This window comes from Haliotis cracherodii, unplaced genomic scaffold, assembly GCF_022045235.1.
Source record: "Haliotis cracherodii isolate W230 unplaced genomic scaffold, xgHalCrac1.p SCAF_9, whole genome shotgun sequence".
Classification (NCBI taxonomy): Eukaryota; Metazoa; Mollusca; class Gastropoda; order Lepetellida; family Haliotidae; genus Haliotis; species Haliotis cracherodii.
Window position 1 is genome coordinate 38,942,497 of NW_027266343.1, and position 22,753 is coordinate 38,965,249.

Consider the following 22,753-nt stretch of genomic DNA (forward strand, 5'->3'; position numbering starts at 1 on the left):
CTCGACCGCCTCCGTGGTCTAGTGGTAGAGCGTCCGCCTGGAGAGCGAAAGGTCCGGGGTTCGATCCCCGGCCGCGTCATACCAAAATATGTTAAAAGATGGTCCTTGTTGTTACCCTGTCTGACGCTCGACATTAAGGGGCTAAAACAAGGACTGGTCGGCTCGGAGTCAGTATACTGTGTCTGAGTGGGGTATTCATGTTAAACTGCAGCATGGTATCTCAGTGAGCTAGCACTATAAATCGGCACCAGTCCGGACTAGTACAAGCAGCCACACAAACACAAACATGTACATGCACGTTGCTATATAAGTGCAATAATCTTGGACGCGGCGTTGAACCCATTTCACCTCACCTCACCTCCTTTCCATCTCCCCTTCCTTTCCCCCACCCAACCTTCCCTCCACCTATCCATCTATCTACCCACCCTCCCACCTATCCTCCCATCCTTCCATTGACCCCTCCACCGAGTTTCCCATCCCTTCCTCCACCCATCCTCCCATCCTTCCCCACTCCCACCTTCCAACCCATCTACTCACTCACTCACTCTGTACTAGGAAGGTATGACTAACTCCCCCCTCCTCCCCCCCCCTTCCTTCATCCATCCAGTATACCCAATAGTAGTCAAATCCAAACGTTATCAGCATGATTACCACTGATTTATTCAGCACAATAATAACAAAAATAAAATGATTTTTAAGATTTTTATTTCATTTGATTTATTTCTGTGTAATCATTGTTCTCTCACCTGTAAAATCATGCTATGTACATGACTATCATTATGCCATTTACAATGTAATATCAGGGACATGGCGACGACGTACCTGTGATTTAATCGTCCTCAAAGTTGAGTGGTTGAGTCATGACATTTACCCTCACCACCTCAACTGTCACCTCACCAAGGTCAACACGGTGAAAATGGACAAAAAACGAGAAAGTAAATTTGAGAATCTGGTTGCTTTTTTCTGTTAATTCTAAATCGGGATACAGGTGAGTTTGTTCGCCATGTCCGATGATTCCGTCTGTATTTGATACAGCTGAGTGAAGCGTCTCCACACAATCCATGCAACCAATTTCCACATGTTCTGTACATACAATTGAAGCATGATGTAATGCCACTGGTTCTATTCCAATCATGGAACATTTGTTTCTAAATTCTTTCACCCTTTTGGAATGGAAATATACACTAAGGTGAAGTCTAAAAAAATGATACTTTAGTTTCATTTTTACTGAGGAATATGAATTGATACTATTTAATTATGATTTGAAGAGGCATTTTTATTAGCCACTTTCATTTTTGGTTTAAGTACATCTGAGATTTTTAATTGCAATTCTAAATGAAGTTTTATTAAAAAATATGATTTTCAAATCAGACTATAGTTTCAAACCTTTGAAATATAATCTAGCTGTATAAAACATTATAAAAGTAGTATAAATGTAAACATACCTAAAACATTTGATCCCTCTTAATGACAATTTGAAGTGTGTACAATCAATACCGTATCATACCTAAGGCAATAGATCTCTGTGTATGGCAATTTGAATATATTGCTCAAAAGAAGTTAAGGAACACTGATTAACTATAGTTACATGAAAAAAACAAGTTTCATACCATGACATGTTAACTGTAGTAATTTGAAAGAATTGCATGTTCTTGAACTTTTTTAATCCCTGATAGATTATCTACAGTAATGGTAAGAATCGGGTCTTCTTTAATTTCTTTTGAGTCGATGGCAGATTAACTATGGTAATATGAACAATCGTGTTCCTTAACTTCTTTCGAGTGGTACATATTGCATCATACACAAGCATACCTACTGATCATTCTGTAGGGCATTTTAGATGTGTAGCATTAAATACACAGGATTAATTGAATTTGTACATCAGGGTGGGAAGAAATTCAGTCCCTGTTGAATGGCCTGTTATGGGTATCTGTTATCAACGTGGTATAACTGTGTTGTCAGGATCTAACCACTTGTGTCGGCAGTTATCTTCGTAATACTTGAGGTTGAAATGGGTTGTGCCTAGTGTACATAACTTAAAGTAGTATAGAGCACTTTGTAGGGGTTGAGTTGCTTCAAACTATTCCCATTAATGTTACTTACTTGGGGAGATGTTTAAATGTATATGTTTTTATTTCTAATAGTTTGTGGAGGGGAGAAAGGGGATTTGTTTGTTCAGTGATTGTAAATAATCATACACGACATTTGGGCATAATGAAATGAAGTTATTTCTTTCAATGTATTTGAGAGTCTAGAATTACAAGTGGTATGGGATACTGGCCTTGAAAGAATGTGATGAATAAATCATGTATGAAGATGTTGGCATGGTATTACCGTATTCGACATAATAAGCGCCCAGAAATAAGGGGCTCTTATTAGAATATTATTTTTGATGGAAAAAACAGAGTTGAAAGATAAATTTTGTGGTTTATGCTGACAGCCTGAAATGTTTATGTACGACAGATATATTTTTTTCCAGAATTTAATTGGCATAATTAAGGGTGCATATAACACGCGAGTGTGTATTATACCCGCATAAATAAATCTTGTGTAGATCATTCGGAAGGGATGCTAATTGGGAGTGTTCATTAGCCAACATATTAGCAAATATCGCTGTGGGCGCCTACTAGAGCGGGGCGCTTATTACCGTGAATACGGTAATCAAGTTTTGACAGTAATTGTATTCAAGACGATCATCTATGAAAAGTATCATTGTGTGTTCATGATAATGTTTTAACTAGGAGAGGACTATTGACATCATTTTGACATTGGGAGTTCTGCTTCTAAGCACAGAATAATAAAGTTTATATATATACATATGGTTAATAATGTACATGTTACTTAAGCTGTTCCCTTCTCAGGATGAATTTTTAATTCAGTTGATTTTAGATCAGTTCGATCAGGTTTGGTATAATTCATCATTGACAATTTTAACTTGACAATTATGTTGGGAAATAGCAAATAGAATTAATGGGACACATTGATGGGGAATTGATATAAATTAGCACCAATCAGTTGAAACACATTTATTTCAAGTTCCGGCCTTGACATACGAAATCGATCACAATCACGGCACTTGACATCAAAAGCGGACGCAAACAAATCTGTCAGTGTGGTGTGTTATCAATTACTCATTGTTCATTTAATGTTACATAATTGTTAGGAAGAGAATTTATGGATGTGAACTTCTTTACTAGGAGTTGATGTCCATAAATTCTCTTCCTCGTGTATCACTTCTAAATGCCTTTCAAAGACTTTATATAATTGACTCATTTTCTTGATTTTCTTATTGTTATTATTTATCCGAATATTGGATGTAGCTTGATTTATGATGAATGCTTTGATGACAACCGTTTCATTTGGTTTTCGAAATATTTCAGAATTCCTTGTTTCCTCGCATTACTATGTTGCTGAATGTGGCTAAAACAACTGACAAACAAAATCACGTTTCATTCACACAAACACACGTCACAATACGCTGAAGACTGGACATACAATACACAAATCAACACACTGATTCTTATAAATTAATACTGTGTACAACAAGGATTTGGCATTAGGCCACAAATATGACAAAAAGCAGTCTTTTTCTCAAATCTGCAATATTTAAAGCTAAATTAGTCCACATAAAATTCTTGGAACACATTTGACTCCGTTAATAGCAGCCTTGAAATCAGCAACATTCAGTGAATTTCCAGTCAAAGTCCAGACATGTCACATAAGTCTCACGTTCGACTTCATTCTCGACAACTCACGATGAACAATCTTGCATAGATGTTGAAAGTTAAAGGCACTGTGTCTTTAGTATAGAGAACAGGGTGCATGGCTTTAAACCAGTGAATCCCTTTTTCAGTCATATGATTCTGTTTTTGAAGATTGTGAAAGGTGAGCTTCATGTTCTTCAGGAACGTTTATTCCAGGTTCACAATTGGTTGAACAGTCTGGTGTCACGTAAGAATTAAAACTTGTTGAATTGCCTGAAGCAGTTTGCTTCGTTTTCCTCGGCATTTGTTCTTTTTCCACTGCTATTCAAGCAAGTAGTTACTTGACATTAATCATCCTGTGTAAATGCCACTTGGATGGTGGTCATTATTCATAAATGCTTGTGGTTGGCGTAGACTGTGGAAGATTTGAAGGCGGCATAGCTGTGGTTTTATAAATAGCGACCAGAAATTGTCCATCTTTTACAGATTCAGGTCTTAAAATGGCAGCGTGATTTGTAAATACAGTTGGAATGTAGGTTCACCAGTAGTAAGCTTTTCCATCCTTAGTCTTCTCCAGGAAAAACTTTTTGATGAACTTTTTTCTCCAAGATTTGTGTTGTAATAATGTCTTAAAGTTTGGTGGCAGTGTTGCCAGTTCGGGCTTTCCAAGGTATGCTGACGAAAACTTACTGTCCATATTGGTGCAGTTGGAATCTAGAACGAAAATAATCAAGTATGGTAAATAAATTTATCATCTCAAAAGTCTGGTGAGATCAAACAATATCTCGGAGGAGATATCACTACAATAAATTGCATTACAATGCCTTACAGACCATTGGTGGGGCGGTGGGGTAGCCTAGTGGTTAAAGCATTTGCCCATCACGCCTGAGGCCAAGTTTGATTCCCCAAATGGGTACAATGTGTAAAGCTCATTTCTAGTGTCCCCCGCTGTGATATTGTTGGAATATTGCTAAAAGTGGCATAAAACCACCCTCATTCAGTTTGAATTCTTTATTGACTTGTGTTGATATATACTACTCAAAAGAAGTTAAGGATCACCTGATTTTTTCATATTTCAACAGTTAATTTCTCATGCCATGACAGATTAACGTTACCAATATGAAAGAATCAGGTGATCCTTAACTTCTTTTGAGTAGTATATTTTAAATCAAAAGGCACTCGGGTGAGTCTATTTGTAGATGATATTTCAGGAAACTTTTTGACTAAACTGGGTTAGATATTCAAGGTATTGTGTAGAAAGAAGAATCAATATCCACATTCTAATGAGTTCAGTTTTTTATACATTTAATTTAATAAGTCATATAATTAATCAAGACGTCTTATTGATATGGATTTTGGAATTCTATAAATACTTTACCTGGTGACTCCCAGAATTCCACAGTGATTAGGCTATGCCCAGCAATCCAATCTTTTGATTGGTGGAAATGGTTACAGTCCCATAATGCAACATGACCTTTTGGCCGATTCAGCTTCTTCGTGTATGTTATCACTCGAAGAATACCCTGTTTCCCCCAGAAATTCTTCTTTGTATCAATAGGGTCCATTTGGTGTAATTTTGACACAGTTGGGTATCCATATTTATCTGCCATGAAAGGTCCGTATGCTATTGGGTGGTATATATACTGCAAGCCATCTTTGCCCGGGACACTGTCCGTTCCAAATTTGGATAATCGGATGATACTTTTCCCAAGGGAATGAACTCCGCTGACTTTGTTGAGAGCATAGGACAGACGTAAGGCACTTGTGTCGTGTAGAAGAAGATTGCTGTGGGTTCCGATCATTGTCAATAAATGATGATTGTGGAGGCGGCCCCCAAAATTCCAGTATCCCGGATAATTGGCTTGAAGTTTTGCGAAAGGTGGAAGTGGAATCTGGAAAATATAGAGAAAAGTTGCATAAATATAAGCTGGGAGTCATTAGAGTATTTGATCAAGAGTGATAAATTGTTTAATGATGATATTTCGTATCTGTTTCAGTCTGTATGATTTCTTGCCTGTGGGGTTCCATTAAGACCCATCCACCTATGCTTTTTGTAATGACGACTAACATGATCGGGGGGTCAGGCTCGCTGACTTGGTTGATGCATTTCATCTTATCCCAATTGTAGATCAATGCCCATGATGTCAATCACTGGATTGTCTGGTCCAAACTCGATTATTTACAGACCGCCGTGATATAGCTGGAATGTTGCTGAGTGCAGCATTAAACAACAAACAAACAATCAAAGCCCTATTAGCATCCTCATTTATCTCACACGCAGTGATATAATTGAAATGCTGTTCAAAACAGAGTTAAACCAAACACTCACTCACTCATGGATTATAATAAACATAGGGATGGTTGTTTTGACCTTTAACTTCAAATAATACATCATTGTGTGCCATGCTTGAAGAGGATTACGTTTGTTTTGTTGCTTATCCAGTAATTAATTCATATCATGCTTGTGTTCGTACCGCATGTCTCTCCAGAGAACAGTGGATGCATTTATAACAGTACTGCAAGTCATGATCGGAATGTTTGTCCCACACGACTTGTAGCAATATTGATATAGCTCATAATAATCTTATCGGAAATCCGATTTTTCTGGGGCTTTATTGAATAAGACGTTTGGGGATATTCGTCATACACGTCTTCAGTGTCATGAAAATTAAATGAGTCAGCGTTTGATAACTGTTATCTTGACAAGTATGCCAACTCCCACTGTGTACGAGATTAAGACAACTATGGTTAAAGAAATTCTTTAACCCCTGCGCAGTAAAATATTTCAAAAAATTGATTTGAAAAAACACATATAAATAAGATGTTGTTATGGAGAGAAAAGGATCTGCTTTCATATGAATTACTACAGTTGTAGGTTTGTGAAAGTTTCACGGAATTGTGACCTAAAACTGACCTCTACCTTGCACTAGAGGAAGTTAAGGGTTAAGGAGGACTGAGCTGTCTATCTTGGCATGTCCACGTGTACCACATACTGGCAAAGGCCATGGGAATCGTGGGATAGGTCATGTGACATATTACTGTGTCAGTCGCAACGAAGACACAATCCTTCAACAGTTAAGAAAACACAAGAACATCAAATACAAACTTCTTTTACAACAAATTCTACATAATTCACATTTTAACCTCAGGGGCCTTGGGTGAACTGTGTTTTTGAGGGGAAACTGCTCGACAGTGATATACCATTAAGCGTAGGGGGATTACTCAAACAACATTCATCACAAACATTTCAACTTTCGTGAACTATTTTTTGTCTTATTTCTAAGTATGAGCAACCCCTGTTCCCAAATGTTGATCAACATATGCATGAAAAAGTTGAGGATGGAATTTTTTATGCTATTGTATCTTCAGTCCGTAAAAGAATTCTTCCCTTGAAAGGTTTCGTATAAGGAAGTGGAAATGGTTGTCCTGCGCCATGTCTGTGGAATTCATATTTTTTAGGTATTTTTATAACTAAAACCCTAGGCAAGTCTAGATCAAACTAACAAAGTCTAGTTTGCTTGATTGAAAACAGTAGAAGAGGAAATGTTCTTTCAAAGAAAAAAAAGTATAATTATTTTAAAGAAATGTTTTCGTTGACTAAGTGTTAGTCTATGGAAATGAATTCCTAGTTAATTCACACACTTTTACTATTGAAATCAAGTTTCTCGGCCATCATTAACTAGCCATTAAATCCCTTCGTTTCATCCTTGTTCTCGTATATTTGCACATGTCTGAGAGTAGGTCTGCCATTGACCCCAGGGGGACAGATCAAGGTACACTTATGTTGATAAGTAGATGGCTCGGGGAATGATACCATTGAAGCTCCGGTCAAACCTGACATTGACAGGGGGCTGATCTATATACCTTGAAAGGATATATCTCAGCTCCACACTCCAACCAACCAGCACATGCCATAAAACACAAGGACAGAACTGAAACCGGATGCATTTCTAATTTTGACATCTCGGGAAATTGTTGAAGTGGACACTCGGAGTGGTTGTGCAAATTGTGTGTATAATGACCACCCCTCAGGCCTACGGTCCAATGTACACCTGCGGTCAAGGGAGATATAGACCATAATGCCTGGCTGACCACCGGTTAAATTCAGTGGTATCATAGATTGACTGCAAACATGTTTTGTGGATGAAGAGTTTCAACAGCTACTTACAAGCTATCCATGTCTCGGTGTCACTCACGCTTCATCCCTTTGAGGTATTTTCAAGTGGGATTCATACACTGTAGAGAAAGCGTGAGAGCCATCGAGGTTCCTCTTCATCAGTGATTAATGTCATGGCATGGTTTTCTTTGGTTTAACTACACCACCACAACAATAGGGCTCTCAGCTTTGGATAAATATTTTAGCTGATCCTCTTGATTAAGTGGTGTCGACTTAGTCAGTATTTGAAATTGCTTTCTTTTGTGAGGATTATTAACTTAAGTGACAAGTGTTTAGATGAAAAACTGTGCAACCGTGATTACTTTTGAAAAGGTGTTTGTAATTGTCATGATAAAAAAATATTGAATAAATTTGGAAGAGATTTCACATGTTCTTTGTAATATTTGACAAAGAATGCCAGATAGGAAACGGTTCAAACAAGGCTTTCTGTTTTTTGACACACTTGACATAAATGCTAATTCTGGAATCAGAATGAATAAAAGATGGGAGAGTGACAATCCTTTCTACAAAGGAGACCATTTCAAAAGACAAATGTTGTAAAATTGTCTAGTTACTGATCGAAGTTGACGTAAGCACAAAGCTTTGACGAAGTAAAGAGGAGTCATCCGAATACATGAATATATTTACTGTTGTACAAGGGAGCGCTGTGTGTTGAGATTGTCAGCGAGACACATGAGCTGTATGGTGGAGGAAGGTGGACACATGCCGCTGTGATATGACGTCCCCTCCAGCTACAGGGTCTGTCACAGAAGTGTCACGCGGGATCACACGGGATGACTCATCCAAAATACTCCCATGAAACTTAATAACTAACTGCCGACCATAACAATCACACATCAAAACTTTCATAAAATACCAGTTACCCCAAAACAATTTTTTTAAATACCTCTCACCAAGGGTTTTAACTGGATTAAAAAAAAAAAGGTTTTTTTTATCACCAAGGGACTAACATAACAATCACACATCAAAACTTTCATAAAATACCAGAACCCGAAAAACATTTTTTTTTAAATACCTCTCACCAAGGGTTTTAACTGGATTAAAAAAGAAAAGGTTTTTTTTATCACCAAGGGACTAACATGACAATCATGTATCAAAACTTTCATCAAATACTAGTACCCCAAAAATATTTAAAAAAAAAAAAACTAATACAAAAGATTCTAACTGGATTAAAAAAATGTTTTCATTGCAAAGGCACTATTATGTTTTAGAGTTATTTTAATTAACATCAGAATTTAATATTTTACGTAAAATATCTTTTAATAACACAAAATATTATTAGCAGCTATCTTTTCAGCCTCATTGCCAGCTTTGAACAGTGCATGCTTTGTTAATATGCTGTGAGTTTTTGCTAGGAAAATGCCAAAAAACTATCTGTTTTTTGTTACATAAATATTGCCAGCATATTCTATTATGGAAAGATGTTTACTGCATAAACATTCTTTATTGGACCAAATACCCTGTTCGCTTGGCTGGGAACCTGAGAAAGTTGAAGTGATATTTTCACTCACTATCTTTTTATTGGCGATCAATGGACATAATATTTTGAAAAATTAATCTCTCGTGACTTGACAAATGAAACCATGAGAGAATATATTTTGCCAGCATGCATGACATTGTTGGTTTACCCTGCACATTGCTTGTGTTTTCATAGAATCAGCACTCTTGTTTACTTTGCAATTGTGTACTGTTAAAGATTAACACACTGTCTGACAATGCACTCACCCTTTATCAGGATAATAGAACATTTATGTTATGCTTGAAATCAAGACTTGAACACAGTGTGTGACAGATGGCGCCTAGAGAGGCTTAGACATATACCTAGCAGCACCAGCCTACAAAAAATAATTTTCCATCAATTATTTTCTGGTCGTGTGAATAGGAGACAGAAAACTACGGACATCTTGACCCCTTGTCAGCACCAACAAAAACTCCCATAATGCCCCAGGCTATCTCATATCGTGGGGGATTGGACAAAATCTGGGCATGGCCGATTCAAGAGTTGGGTTCTATGTGAGGTGAGACAACCTTCGACCTGGGTTAGGGAGGTATGTTATCAAGGGATACCATGTTGACAGGCTTTATCCTGTCCATAACAGAATAGGCGGAGCACCCCTTGGGTATGGACTTTGGAAGAATTGTAATTAAATTCCTTGGTAACTCTGGTCTTGTTGCTGGTGTTATGTGGGGATTATCTGTGTTTGATCTGATCGAAATGTTGGGACAATGTTATAAATCTGTGTCTGGACGGGGTCATTAGCATGTGATTACAAGTCGCGGGACGGAAATCAATTCAGAACAACTTGGATTGGAGTGACATTTAAATCTGCCCTCATCAGTCTTGAAGTGAGAAAAAAAAAAGATTTTAATATGTAATGACCAAGGACTTTTTTGTAAAAAGAAAATAATATATATTGTTCTGAATTTGAATGTGTAGAATCGCATAGACAGCTGTATGAAAAGTTTTTGATACAGAATCTTTGAAAATTGTTGAGTTCAATTTATAGATTGAAAATGTTTTGCAAAAAAATAAATATTAAGAAATATATTTTGTTGAAATTTTATTTTAAAACAGTTCTCAAGGCTCCATTTCTGAAAATTCAAAGACATGTGTGCTGAACCTATTTCTTCTGTTGCCAAAGTTCAAATTCATCCGTGTGTGAAAAGAAATAGAAAGCTATTTGAAAACATGCATCAAAGGCAGAGATGGTTAATTGCTGGGGCTACATGCTTGATGTGATGTAGATCATGCTGGTATGTAGTCGGCCCACCAGGGCCTGTGTCAGTGTCGACTCGCCTCAACAGGAGGTCAGGAAGTTGGGTACAGTTGCAACTAAAATTGGCCGTCCACGTGACTTTGCCTCCTGGGATATTATTTGCATTATTCCCGGTCGATATGAGGTGTTTATGCAAGTAATGTTTAAATTTAAACCCTCACAGACACAAATTCAATGACATCCATATAAATGGAATATTTCTTTCATAAGCTGAATGATCTGTTGATATCTGATGCATGAAAAGGAGTTGGATGTTTTGTGTGAAATAATCAAATATATTTAAATTCGAATATTTATGTTGTCAATATCATCTTAACGTCAAATTCATTCATGCTTTGAAATTTTATATTACTGTGTCTTTTGAAGGGGGTTTAGACGTCACAGTTGGCTGAAGAATTTTATGGTTTGGTTAGATGAATGATACGATGAAATGCTGTCTTGGTGTTTATTGCTGTGAGAAGTCTGGGTCAAATTTCCATGTCAAATGTTTTTGTCAGTTCGTATTGTACTCGAGCACTGTTGATGTTTACTTGTAAACATGGCCGTTTGCCATGTCATACCGTAATGTATCATAGAGGTCAGAAGTACGCGAAACTGAAACGGTAACGCGATTGTAGACACATTGTGTTTTGGTTCATGGCTATGTACTCCCTTACAGCATTAGATCCGGGATTTAAGCAAATGTGGAACTTTATTATTCAAATATAATTTGAGAAACAGCAGTTATGAATATAACATGGGGTTGATGTGTTATGAAACTTGCATAAGAGGTAAAATTGTTGAAAAATGTTATGCAAATGGTTCGTATGAACTTGATCAATTATTTTATGTGATGAAGATGGTGAGAATGGGATGGTGGTGGAAAGGGGATGGTTGTTAGGGGCTCTACGGTAGAGCAAACGACGGGGGGACGCATGCCTCTCATTCACGAGGGTGACTAGGAGGCACGTTGAAAAACATTGATTGTTTGACGAGGACGAGACACACTTTGATGTCACATGACTAGAATTTGTCATTGTGTTTTGTTACGACAGATGGTGCACCTTGTTTGTTGCACTGCAGCCGCAGCATCAGCAGCAGCAGCAGCAGCAGCGGTAGCAGCGTCATCAACCAGAATACACATTGAAACAAAAGATGCTTGTATTCATTTGGTTGAATATCAAGAAGCCATGGCATGGTCATAGGTTTTATGTGGGATGATTACTTTACTTGTCTGAAAGGCTGAGATACTCTCGATTTGTCTTTAGGTCATACTGGTAAATTGAAGGTTCCTTCGGTAAAGAATAGAAAATTACATATCTTTGTTTTCAGTCATTTTGTTTTTATTTATGCTTGGAGCATCTGATTCATTGTCTGTGGATAGACTCTATTTGATTATATATGCTTTGAGTGTCTGATTTGTTGTCTGTGGAAAGACTCTATTTATATATGCTTTGAGTGTCTGATTTGTTGTCTGTGGAAAGCCTCTATTTATATATGCTTTGAGTGTCTGATTCATTGTTTGTGGAAACCCTCTATTTATATATGCTTTGAGTGTCTGATTCATTGTTTGTGGAAACCCTCTATTTATATATGCTTTGAGTGTCTGATTCATTGTCTGTGGAAAGCCTCTATTTATATAATATAAATGCTTTGGGTGTCTGATTCATTGTCTGTGGAAAGCCTCTATTTATATATGCTTGGAGTGTCTGATTTGTTGTCTGTGGAAACCCTACATGTATGCTTGGACTCCCTGTATGCTTGGTGTGTCTGATTTGTTGTGTATACCCTCTATGCTTGGAGCATCTGATTCAGTGTCTGTGGAAACCTCTATATATGCAGGGAGTGTCTGATTCAGTGTCTGTGGAAACCTCTGGAAACCTCTATATATGCAGGGAGTGTCTGATTCAGTGTCTGTGGAAACCTCTATATATGCAGGGAGTGTCTGATTCAGTGTCTGTGGAAACCTCTGGAAACCTCTATATATGCAGGGAGTGTCTGATTCAGTGTCTGTGGAAACCTCTATATATGCACGGAGTGTCTGATTCAGTGTCAAACCTCAGCATGGCCACTCGTCCCAGTTTGATCATTCCCATAGGTCAATCATTAGCATTTCATAATCCACAGCTCTGCATTAAGTACCTGCAATTATCCCTGCAGAGCAATTTGCAACCAGAAAACAATTTTGACCTATCATTATAAGCCAAACTGGCCTATAAATTGTGCTCTGAATTTTGTATGTCCTTGTGGTTGATGTGTTTGTGTTCAATAATGAAGGTGGCCAGACTGTGGAGGGACTTACAGAATATTCCTTCCACTTAGCCCGTGCTAAACCTGTGCTTAACCTGTGCTAAACCTGTGCTTAGCCTGTGCTAAACCCGTGCTAAACCTGTGCTTAACCTGTGCTTAGCCCGTGCTAAACCTGTGCTTAACCTGTGCTTAGCCCGTGCTTAGCCTGTGCTAAACCTGTGCTTAACCTGTGCTAAACCTGTGAACAAGAAGAACTCTCTGGAAATGTTTTTTTTAAGCATTTTCAGCAAACTAAACAAAACAAACATCAGGGACCCAGTTAGACTAACATTTAGACTTGCTTTTGTATGCATTTCTAGATTATTATTTTTTCATAAAATAAATATATTCCACGGTCATGGTGCAGGACTAGGACCCTGTATAAACAATCCTTCCTTTACATTATTGATATCTTTTGTTGTTTTCTTTTAACAACAATAATTTACTGATTATTATTGAAATGCCATGATATATTTTAAGTCCCAAATCCTGCCTCAGGGTATAGCTTGACAGGGTCATTATATCATGACTGAAGATGGCTACAAACCTCATCAGTCTAAAACTGTTGTTACTGATCGATCACCTGAAGATGTTTATGACGTACAGAATAGATAGATAAACGAATGGACAGCTTATGAAGTATTTATGGAGCCTAGAGGGGACACACAGTTTACTGTTAATTCAAACAGGTTATCAATCATTACCCTCCTGAAAGAGTTAATGTAACAGGTTTTTTAACAAGGTCCATGATGATCTTACATGTCAAATTCCTATCAATGTCAAGGGTATAAATGGCGGGAAGATGTTCATTTGAAAATCAAATAATATAGTTCGGATTAGGGGCTTGTACTTTTTGACATATGAAGTTATGTTTTTTACAGTAAAATACTCAATTATGGTAAGGTTCTGTACCTGGTTTGATGTGACTGAATTAATTATCATTTAACACGGTAAAGAATCCAGATGTTATGAAATGTGATAGCTTAACAACAAAAAGCCATTTACTGGAAAATAGGGAAACACACCTTCCACTTGTGTATATTAGGCACCTAACACCTCCATGTAACATGATGGTGGAAGCATTGTTGCCGTGTAGGATGGAAACCTAAGTGGGTCTGTGTTTATTGTGCCATTGTTGTTGATATTGTCAATGGAGGGGTAGGGGCTGTATTTAGTTAATGGAAAAACAGGGATCTTGGATGTGGGCCAACTACGCACATATCCCATTGTCCCTAAGTAGTGACTGTAGGCTAAACAAACCAAGATTATTTTAATTTTATTTTTTTACAATCTCTTTATCAGATCTTTTGTACTTCTTAAGTTTGTTGTTTGTTATGTGATGGTAGTCAGCAATATTCCAGCTATATGACAGCAGCCATAATGGTACTCAGCAATATTCCAGCTATATGACAGCAGCCATAATGGTACTCAGCAATATTCCAGCTATATGACAGCAGCCATAATGGTACTCAGCAATATTCCAGCTATATGACAGCAGCCTGTTGCTAATCGAGTCTGGACCAGGCTGTCCAGGGATTGATATTATGAGCAACAATCCATCAGGTTACGATGACATACAATCCCCTAAGTCTGACCATCCCATCCATTAAGTCGTCTCTTGCGACCAGCATAGATTGCTGGGAAGCAATTCTATCCTGGACTCCCCACTAGGATTGACTTGTTCAGGACGCTGCTCACGTGATATGATTCAGACATGATGTGATTTATAAATTTGATATATGATTATTCAGTGGATAATTCAGTTTAGGATTTTCGTAATCGTCAATAGGAACCTTGCTTTCCCAAAAGCTCAAACTAAGTGGCTAAAAAGAATCATTTATGTTATGATTGTGGCAACATTGATAAATATATTTGAACTTTGCAATGGTCAGCAAGATGATTTCATTCCTGCTTTCAAGACCCTAGAATCTGGAATAGACTCAAGATCACAAGGCAGTCATGTCAGTACGACTGTCGTACTTGCATGGGGCAGTGGGGTAGTCTAGTGGTTAAAGCGTTTACTTGTCAAGCCAAAAGACCTGGGTTTGATTCCTCACATGGGTACAATCTGTGAAGCCCATTTCTGGTGTCCCTCACCGTGATATTGCTGAAATATTGCTAAAAGGGAGGCGTAAAATCATATTCATTCGTACTTGCACAGCCATGCCATAAGTCCCATGCACTTAAGGGGTTAAGGTTTTTAGTCATATAGGGATGTCTTATATATTTCAATGTCACTATTAAAAATCGTTACTCTTTCATTAGCGTAGACATGTAATAGCCCTAGTCCTAAGAAGGCTTTGTGAATCGGGGCCCCCGGAGTCTAAGCCTTCAGTCAGGGGGTGACAGGAAGTTGAGTCCGGTCGACTAGTAGTTTACTGTGAGAAAGTCTTGTGTCATCACTGGGGTCTTAACACATTGCAGTAGTGTTTGAGAAGGCTGTGTGCCTGGGATTGTGCTGGAATTGACGGTGTGGAGCAGTTTGGTGTGGAAGCTTACGGTACACGACTACTCCGCTAATGCCGGTCTCATTATGTTTCACACCATGTCGTCAATATTTGACTTTTTTATTAGCCCCTAGATTGGGCAATGTCTTTGTTCTCCCACCATGTTGTGTTGCCTCACCTTTGTGCTCAAACATTTGATGTATTTCTGGCAGATTGTCCTGGGTTTCAAATAAGCTTGGAACATTCAGAAAGAGCTAAATTCGACAAAAATACCGCTTACTGTCAATTTTGGTTTGAAATGGGTCACAATTGTTGGCTTCAAATAGAATTCTTTGGTATGGAATTAGATTTTGCTGCATGTACCTCTTGATATGCATGATTCATTGTTAAAAGATTTATGCAAGATTGATTATTTTGTCGTTGAAGTCTTGCATAAAGAATTCAATTAAAGATCTCTTAAACACCATAATTCACCAACTGTTGTGTCCCACAGGAAATTAGCTGTCAGGATTGTGGGGGGAGAGGAGGTTCTCTGGGTGCTTGTGCTATTCTAATGATGGGATAGAAGTGACATGATTCTCGGACTAATGAGGAATTAATAGGAGAGATTAAGGATGATCCAGTTACATTCAGAAGTAGAGATAACGCAGAGTTTGCCTAAAGGATTGGGATTAGAAGATTGGAGTGATATGTCCAGCAGATGTGCGACACTGGTCAGAACGGTGGACAGCGGAATCGTGACTGTCTCTTGTTACTGTGGGTAATTACAGGAAAAGGTCATCGTGATTTATGCTCAATTGAACACTGCTATGTGTCAGGGAGACGACTTGTATAGACCCATGGAGAATGTGACGGGGATGCTCCCTGGGGAAGAGACAGGGATTGTTGTGTTGCGGAGGGATGACAGGATGGGGTGGAATATGGGGCAGGGATGTTCCCACAGGGACAGAGAGGGTCAGAGGTGAATGGGAAGGTGACCAAGATGAGCTATTGGGGCTGAAAAGGGCAGATCTCTTCTTGTCTGGGAGCAGAAAGGCAAAGTGTGGCCTGGTTGATGGGGATTATCTGTAATGAATGAGTTAAAGATGTGAGCTCTGGCCATCCCACCCTCACCTATCCATTCAGCTATTTTCTTGGTGTGTCTATTGTGTATTGTGTAAGCTGAAGTTGCTATCTGTCACCAACACCCCTCTGTCTCTCTCCACGCACATCTCTGTCCATCACCTGTCCCCATCACCCAACTCCTCTGTCCTTTATCCACCCCAAGCTAGCCCTCACCCAAACCTCTTTCAACACATCTCTCTGGGCTCCCTCCCCCACACCACACACACACCCTTTCCTGTCCCCACCACCTTACTCTTGTCCCCACTCACCCCTCAAAGTCACCACTCACCCACCCCAATCTAGCACTCACCCAAACCTATTTCAACACATCTCTCTGGGCTCCCTCCCCCACACCACACACACACCCTTTCCTGTCCCCACCACCTTACTCTTGTCCCCACTCACCCCTCAAAGTCACCACTCACCCACACTAATCTAGCCCTCACCCAAACCTATTTCAACACATCTCTCTGCCCTACCCCCATCCCACCAACCTTTCCCTCCCCTCACCTTTTCCTGTCCCCTCCACCTTACTCTTGTCCTCACTCACCCCCTCAAGTCACCACTCATCCACCCCTATCTATCCCCCACTCTTCCCTGTCTTGACCCCACCCACCCCTCTCTGGCCCCCACCCCTCTCTCGCCCCCACCCACCCCTCTCTGTCCAGCAGCTATGGTTCCTGGCCATCACCAGTGCTATTGTCCCCCACCCACCCCTCTCTGGCCCCCACCCCTCTCTGTCCAGCAGATATGGTTCCTGGCCATCACCAGTGCTATTGTCCCCCACCCACCCCTCTCTGTCCCCCACCCCTCTCTGTCCAGCAGATATGGTTCCTGGCCATCACCGGTGCTATTGTCCCCACCCACCCATCTCTGTCCCCCACCCCTCTCTGTCCAGCAGCTATGGTTCCTGGCCATCACTGGTGCTATTGTCCCCTTTCAGAGGTGCCCAGTGTATTGTGTAGGCCAAGTGCTGGACTTCCGCAATGGGATCTCACAAGTGTTACATTCAGGGGATACAACACCCACAGTCGGATATTGCATCGTAAACCTTCCCTTGTGAGAATTTGATGTGGAACTTATTACCGTAGTTAGCCCCTTTGGAGAAGGAGGGGTTTTATCATTGGACCAATTATATAACATTTATGGCATCTCTGACTTTGAAGTCATCCTATCTCTGTACCTGTCTCCTGACAATGGTGTGGACTCCCTCTTTAGTAGTTTTGTCTAAAGTGGTTTATTCTTAACTTATAAATTGACTCTTTAAAGTATTAAAGTTCCATTTTTCAGGATTATATTACTATCAGTAATGACCAGGATGGTGCGCCATCTTTTGTGTGGTTTGTGATAGGGTCTATGTAATGTATGATAATCTATTTATTTATTAGTATGATAATGACAGTTTAAGTATTGTCCTAATAACAAGCAACACCTGGCCCTTTAAAGTTCAATACAGTCTTATCAGCTAACAGCTGTTTCCCCAAGTGGTGAGGAAAAACCACATGATTTTAAGCCAGGTTCTCTGATTTAGTAAAATTGAATTTTCTTAACTTATCACCAGGTTAAACAGATGAAATGTTTAAGTTTAAAAAATCTATTTGTGGAACATATATGTCGTGACTGTGTGAATATGCTAATCAGGTCACAATTATAGAAACACAACAGTGTCCTTGCATAAGTTTAGTGAATCGTTGCACTATCAAAGCGTGAGATTGAAAACACACCTGATACTAACGAGTCTTTGTTCCCAGGTAAATGACATTGATTACTAATCACAGCCTGTCACTGAAACGTAATTGTTTCTCCTTTGTCATCTCAATTAATCTCAGGTAGGCGTACATGTTACGTTGACTTACATTCAGTAAAGAAACAGGTGATCGCCTTTCTGTATTGCTAGGTGCAGAGATTAGGTGTCTAGTCATTTCCCCTGTCCAGGTTAATTAGATTTTTGAAAACATAATGGTGGGGCTGGTCTTGTATCTGGTTGTAAAGTATGTTCAGCAATTAGCAAACAATATCCTAATGTGTTGGGGAAAAAGTACACAAGCTGCTTTGAGAAGGGGAACGGCAATTTACACCTCCATGACCTGTAGCCACGGCAACAATTTCCTACTTAGATGTTATTATATACCATTGAAAAGGTTAGCTGGTAATTCACAGTTTTGGTGGACCACGCGGTATGTGGTTTTGGTGGCGATTTATGGAATATAGCACGCTTGTAGAGTCTTTGTAAGAATGACAGTAGTTTGAGTTATTTTGGGTAAATTTCGGTTTGGGCTTTCACAGTTGTAGCTGTCAGAGAGCACATTGGTAGCCCAATAGCCAGTGTATGGTAATTTGAGTCAGCTTATGATGGAATACAATATGCTGGACCAATTGTCTGACAGTTTTACCTGTTCATCTGACTATTTCTTAAGTGGTCATAGAAAATAAATGTTACATGTTGTCATACATACTCCTAGACCCTCTCCCTCCCTCCCTGTCTGTAGGTCTGTCTGTCTGTCTCTCTCTCTCTCTCTCTCTGTCTCTCTCTCTCTCTGTCTGTCTCTCTCTCTCTCTTTCTCTCTCTCTCTCTCTTTCTCTCTCTATCTCTTACTCTATCTCTCACAGATATGTAGTGGATGGAAGGGACATTGTTAGAGAATGTGTTGAATACTGCCAACATTACGATATATGTATACACACAACTCTATGAAATCAGATGACACTGTAGAGCCAAATGTCACCAGATTTGAAACAAGATGGAACACATGATCGAATATTAAATATGTTTGTACAGTTTCAAAAGACAGATGAGTTGACCTGGATGTTTCTATAAACTACTATGACAAATGTGAATGCATTGCTACCAGCAGTTAAGCGTGAGTGAGACTCTCCATTGTGACGGTTCGGGGTCTTTCATTCAACCAGCCTCCCAATTTGGTCTAGGTATACAAACAGGAACAAACCCAAGTTCAGATAGTGCTTTGCGCTTGTGATTTATAGGACCGACTTTCTGTCTGTGACCACTAGCTGTGTGCTGGCACGGTAGCGAACAAAACCACGATCTCGCACATAAACTGTTACCCTTCGGGATTCCATTGTGGCTATTGCACAATGAATGCACAGAGTGAAAGCAGTATGGTATGGGCGACTTAAGCCACGCTTGACTACCTTCTTGCACGAGCCAAACGTAAAACACCATCGCGAGACGCAAACCATGCTGTATATTATGTAAACTCCGGGTCATGTCCTGTCATACTGCCACCCCATATTTATTTGATCAACACACACATCTCTTCACTATCTGCCCTACATGAATATAAAGGAGAGATAAGAAAGGAAGAAATATGCTTGCAATTTCGAGTAGCATTCACAAAACCAGTAGCACTCTACTGAATTCAAACTGATGCACCACGTTGGCAGTTAGGCATACTGGGTGAAGTAACGCCCAGTCGCTTATTGGTGAGATCGAAAATCTCTTTATGAAAGCTTCGCCAATACTATCTAGCCATTCTTGTAGTGTCCCGAGGTTTCGTGTACCCATCGTTACGTTCAGACGATGACATGACACGTTTGGTATTGTCACAGTGAATAACTGCCGTACCGGCCTATGTGATACACAAGCCCGTTGAACTATCAGCTCATATCGGTTACACATGCGTATATGCCAGCTTCCCACCTATTTTCACTAAGAAGAGGCTGTGATTGCTGAAGAGATAGATAAAGCTCAACAGGATCTTGTTCTAAACTTATGACTGCCTTTTGTTGTAGCCCTGCGATAATAAAAGCTTATTGAGTTTCACGCACAGACACTTTCTGACGTAGACAGTGACTCGGCCCGGTGTCATCCTGCCTCTAAGACAGCAGGATATAGAGGTGGTATAAAAAACATTCCCCACTCTCTGGGTACAAATATTGTTAAAATCTTCGGGTTTATGTGATTAGATGAATTACGGGGTTTTTTGTGAGAGGCTTTTGTTAGTCTGGCATTCAAGTTAATGGTGATAGGTATTGATGCGTTTTACAGTTCCAGCGACGTGTTTGGATGAATGGTAAGAGTCTGGTGAAATATATTAATGTGTTTTTGAATCGGTAATTATAGCTTGGTTTGATGTTCCTGAAAATATATTGGTTTTTACTGAAGTATATTGATGCGATTTCAAACTGACGCTTATATTGGTCAAAATGGGGTGCCATAATTTCTTTCCCAAAGAGTGTTTATGTATTTAAATTGAGCTTATTTCAAAACGCAATTTATTATTCCAGTCAAGGATATCAATTTCGCCAAAAATATAATGGACAGTTTTAAACAGTGCATTGTATTGTTGATCGGCTTTGAAATGTCTGCTTTGGATAAATTAGCATAAATAATTCGGCAGAGCAACAATTACTCATCTCAATCACCTCGGATGTTTTATTCATGTAATTAGTGAGTCAATGATGAATAAAAGTCATTGTGAATTTGGACGTGTTTGGTTTAGTTTGGTGTGAACAAGAGCACAATTTGCCAATGGAGTTATTCCCCAGGTTAAAGTATTGATTTTCTTTGTCTGAGAATCCAGTGCCAGTGATGATGCTACTATTGCCATGACACCGAATGTCTGTATTTGAATTATTCCATCATGTGATTACCTTTTCTCTAAATGTTTTATAAACCTGATCTGATATTATTAAGTAATGTGGTGAACATTGGTTATGTTTAAAATGTTTTTTTCAAAATGAACCTGGATTTGTCTACTTTGTCGATCTCTGAATTGCAGTTCTTTGTTCAGATATTGAATAACTTTTAAGAAAGTGACATTGAATATATTTGTCATTGAAGCACCTCAGGTCATGGATCTGTTTTCTCTTCTTTTAATTCTTGAATAGTTAGGTCCCAAGGCATTTAGTAGGTGTGCTCAAACAAATGATTCATCTTCATCCCTTCAGGCTAAGAATTTAGTATCTTTTTAAACTCTAATCAGCATGTTTGATCTTTGAACAATGTTTAATTGGATTAGAACCAGTGACACCCGATGACAATGAGACATGGCTGTGTGTGACCCTGCTCTCTTGTTCCAAAGTCTGGAGATGGTCCATGCAACGTTATACTGCCTTGAGGCCCTGACTTAGAGCTGGAGATGGTAGCTACTTATTGTTCAGGCTATTATCATTAGGGATAACCGTGTCAATGCTCACCTGTCTTACTCGTTACAGGTAAATACAGGTAGATACAGTTTCCCTTCCTCTCATGGTGATGAAGTAGATGTTTGATGTAATTAAACTTTCTAGACTGATTGGATTTCATATCTACATACAGCTGTTCATTTTAAACCCTGGATAAAGTTTGAATATATTTTTAACTTTTAAAAGTATTGGTTTACATTATGTAAGTAACTTAAGAATTTAATGCAAGAATGAAGTTCAAAATTTTCATATGAATGATATGATGCGGTCTTTGGGTGTTGCTACATTAAAAAACTTTACTGTATTTTTAATTTTTTTACCTGAGACATATTGGAGTGGTGTCCGACAAAGGCTGATAGTAAATTTTGTAGAGTCTGTAATAGTTTCTAAAGTTTTCTTCATGAAGTTTTAAAAGCTATGGAGCTTTAAAACCTAAAATTCTGCAGATGCGCTCAAAGAGAATGATGAATGAAGGTTGCACAAGTTGAAATGAAATTTGAATTCCTTACCGGTTCAGTGCTTGCTTGAAGCACCCCAAGGATGAGGAGATGAAGTAGAATGTATCCCAACATGATGATAGTGTGGTCTAGATGTACATTGAGTTACCGAGAGTTTGACCAGTGTGTGTCGGAGTCGACAGCTAGTCCATATGACTGAGAGTGGAGCGGCACGTGGGTGACACCACACGACCACTGAAGCTGAACTGTTGATGAGGCCACTCGCCAATCACTCCCGGCTTGTCACACCCCTTCCCAGCCACAGCCAGTCTTTGTCCAACAGCCTCAGGGCACAGATAAGGTCCTGCTTCTTCAATCAATGTCGGGACAGTGTGATAGTCGGCGTATCACCAAGATTAGCCGCTCGAGAGGGCTGCAAACCAGGTAGATGAGAGGTCAGAGCTGCAGTCTGCTTGTGGATGATAGGGGTGGCCGTGGGACACTGTGTGCCAGATATGTTGACCAAGTTTTCAGGCAGCTTTGAGAGGAGGATCACGTCTGCAAGTTCACGTCTGCTGACTGATAGTTCACGTCTGCTGGCTGCTAGTGCACATGGTGGTGCACTGGGATGCAACCGGGGTTTGTACAGTGTCTGCACACACACAACCCACAGCTTCGTGAATGAGACCTT

At 39.3% G+C, this 22,753-nt stretch overlaps 2 protein-coding genes across 2 annotated transcripts in view; one reads left to right on the plus strand and one right to left on the minus strand.

Moving 5' to 3' along the window:
* LOC139452022 (anaphase-promoting complex subunit 4-like) overlaps positions 1-22,753 on the plus strand; it is a 171,673-nt gene that overhangs the window by 71,462 nt on the left and 77,458 nt on the right. The gene's annotated exons all lie outside the window — the stretch shown is intronic.
* On the minus strand, positions 2,622-22,727 carry LOC139452023 (uncharacterized). Its single transcript, XM_071233302.1, has 3 exons — positions 22,135-22,727; positions 5,083-5,596; positions 2,622-4,418 (listed from the first exon to the last, which is right to left on the minus strand). Exons 1-3 carry the CDS (start codon positions 22,195-22,197, stop codon positions 4,243-4,245), a joined length of 753 nt encoding a protein of 250 aa, XP_071089403.1. The 5' UTR covers positions 22,198-22,727; the 3' UTR covers positions 2,622-4,242.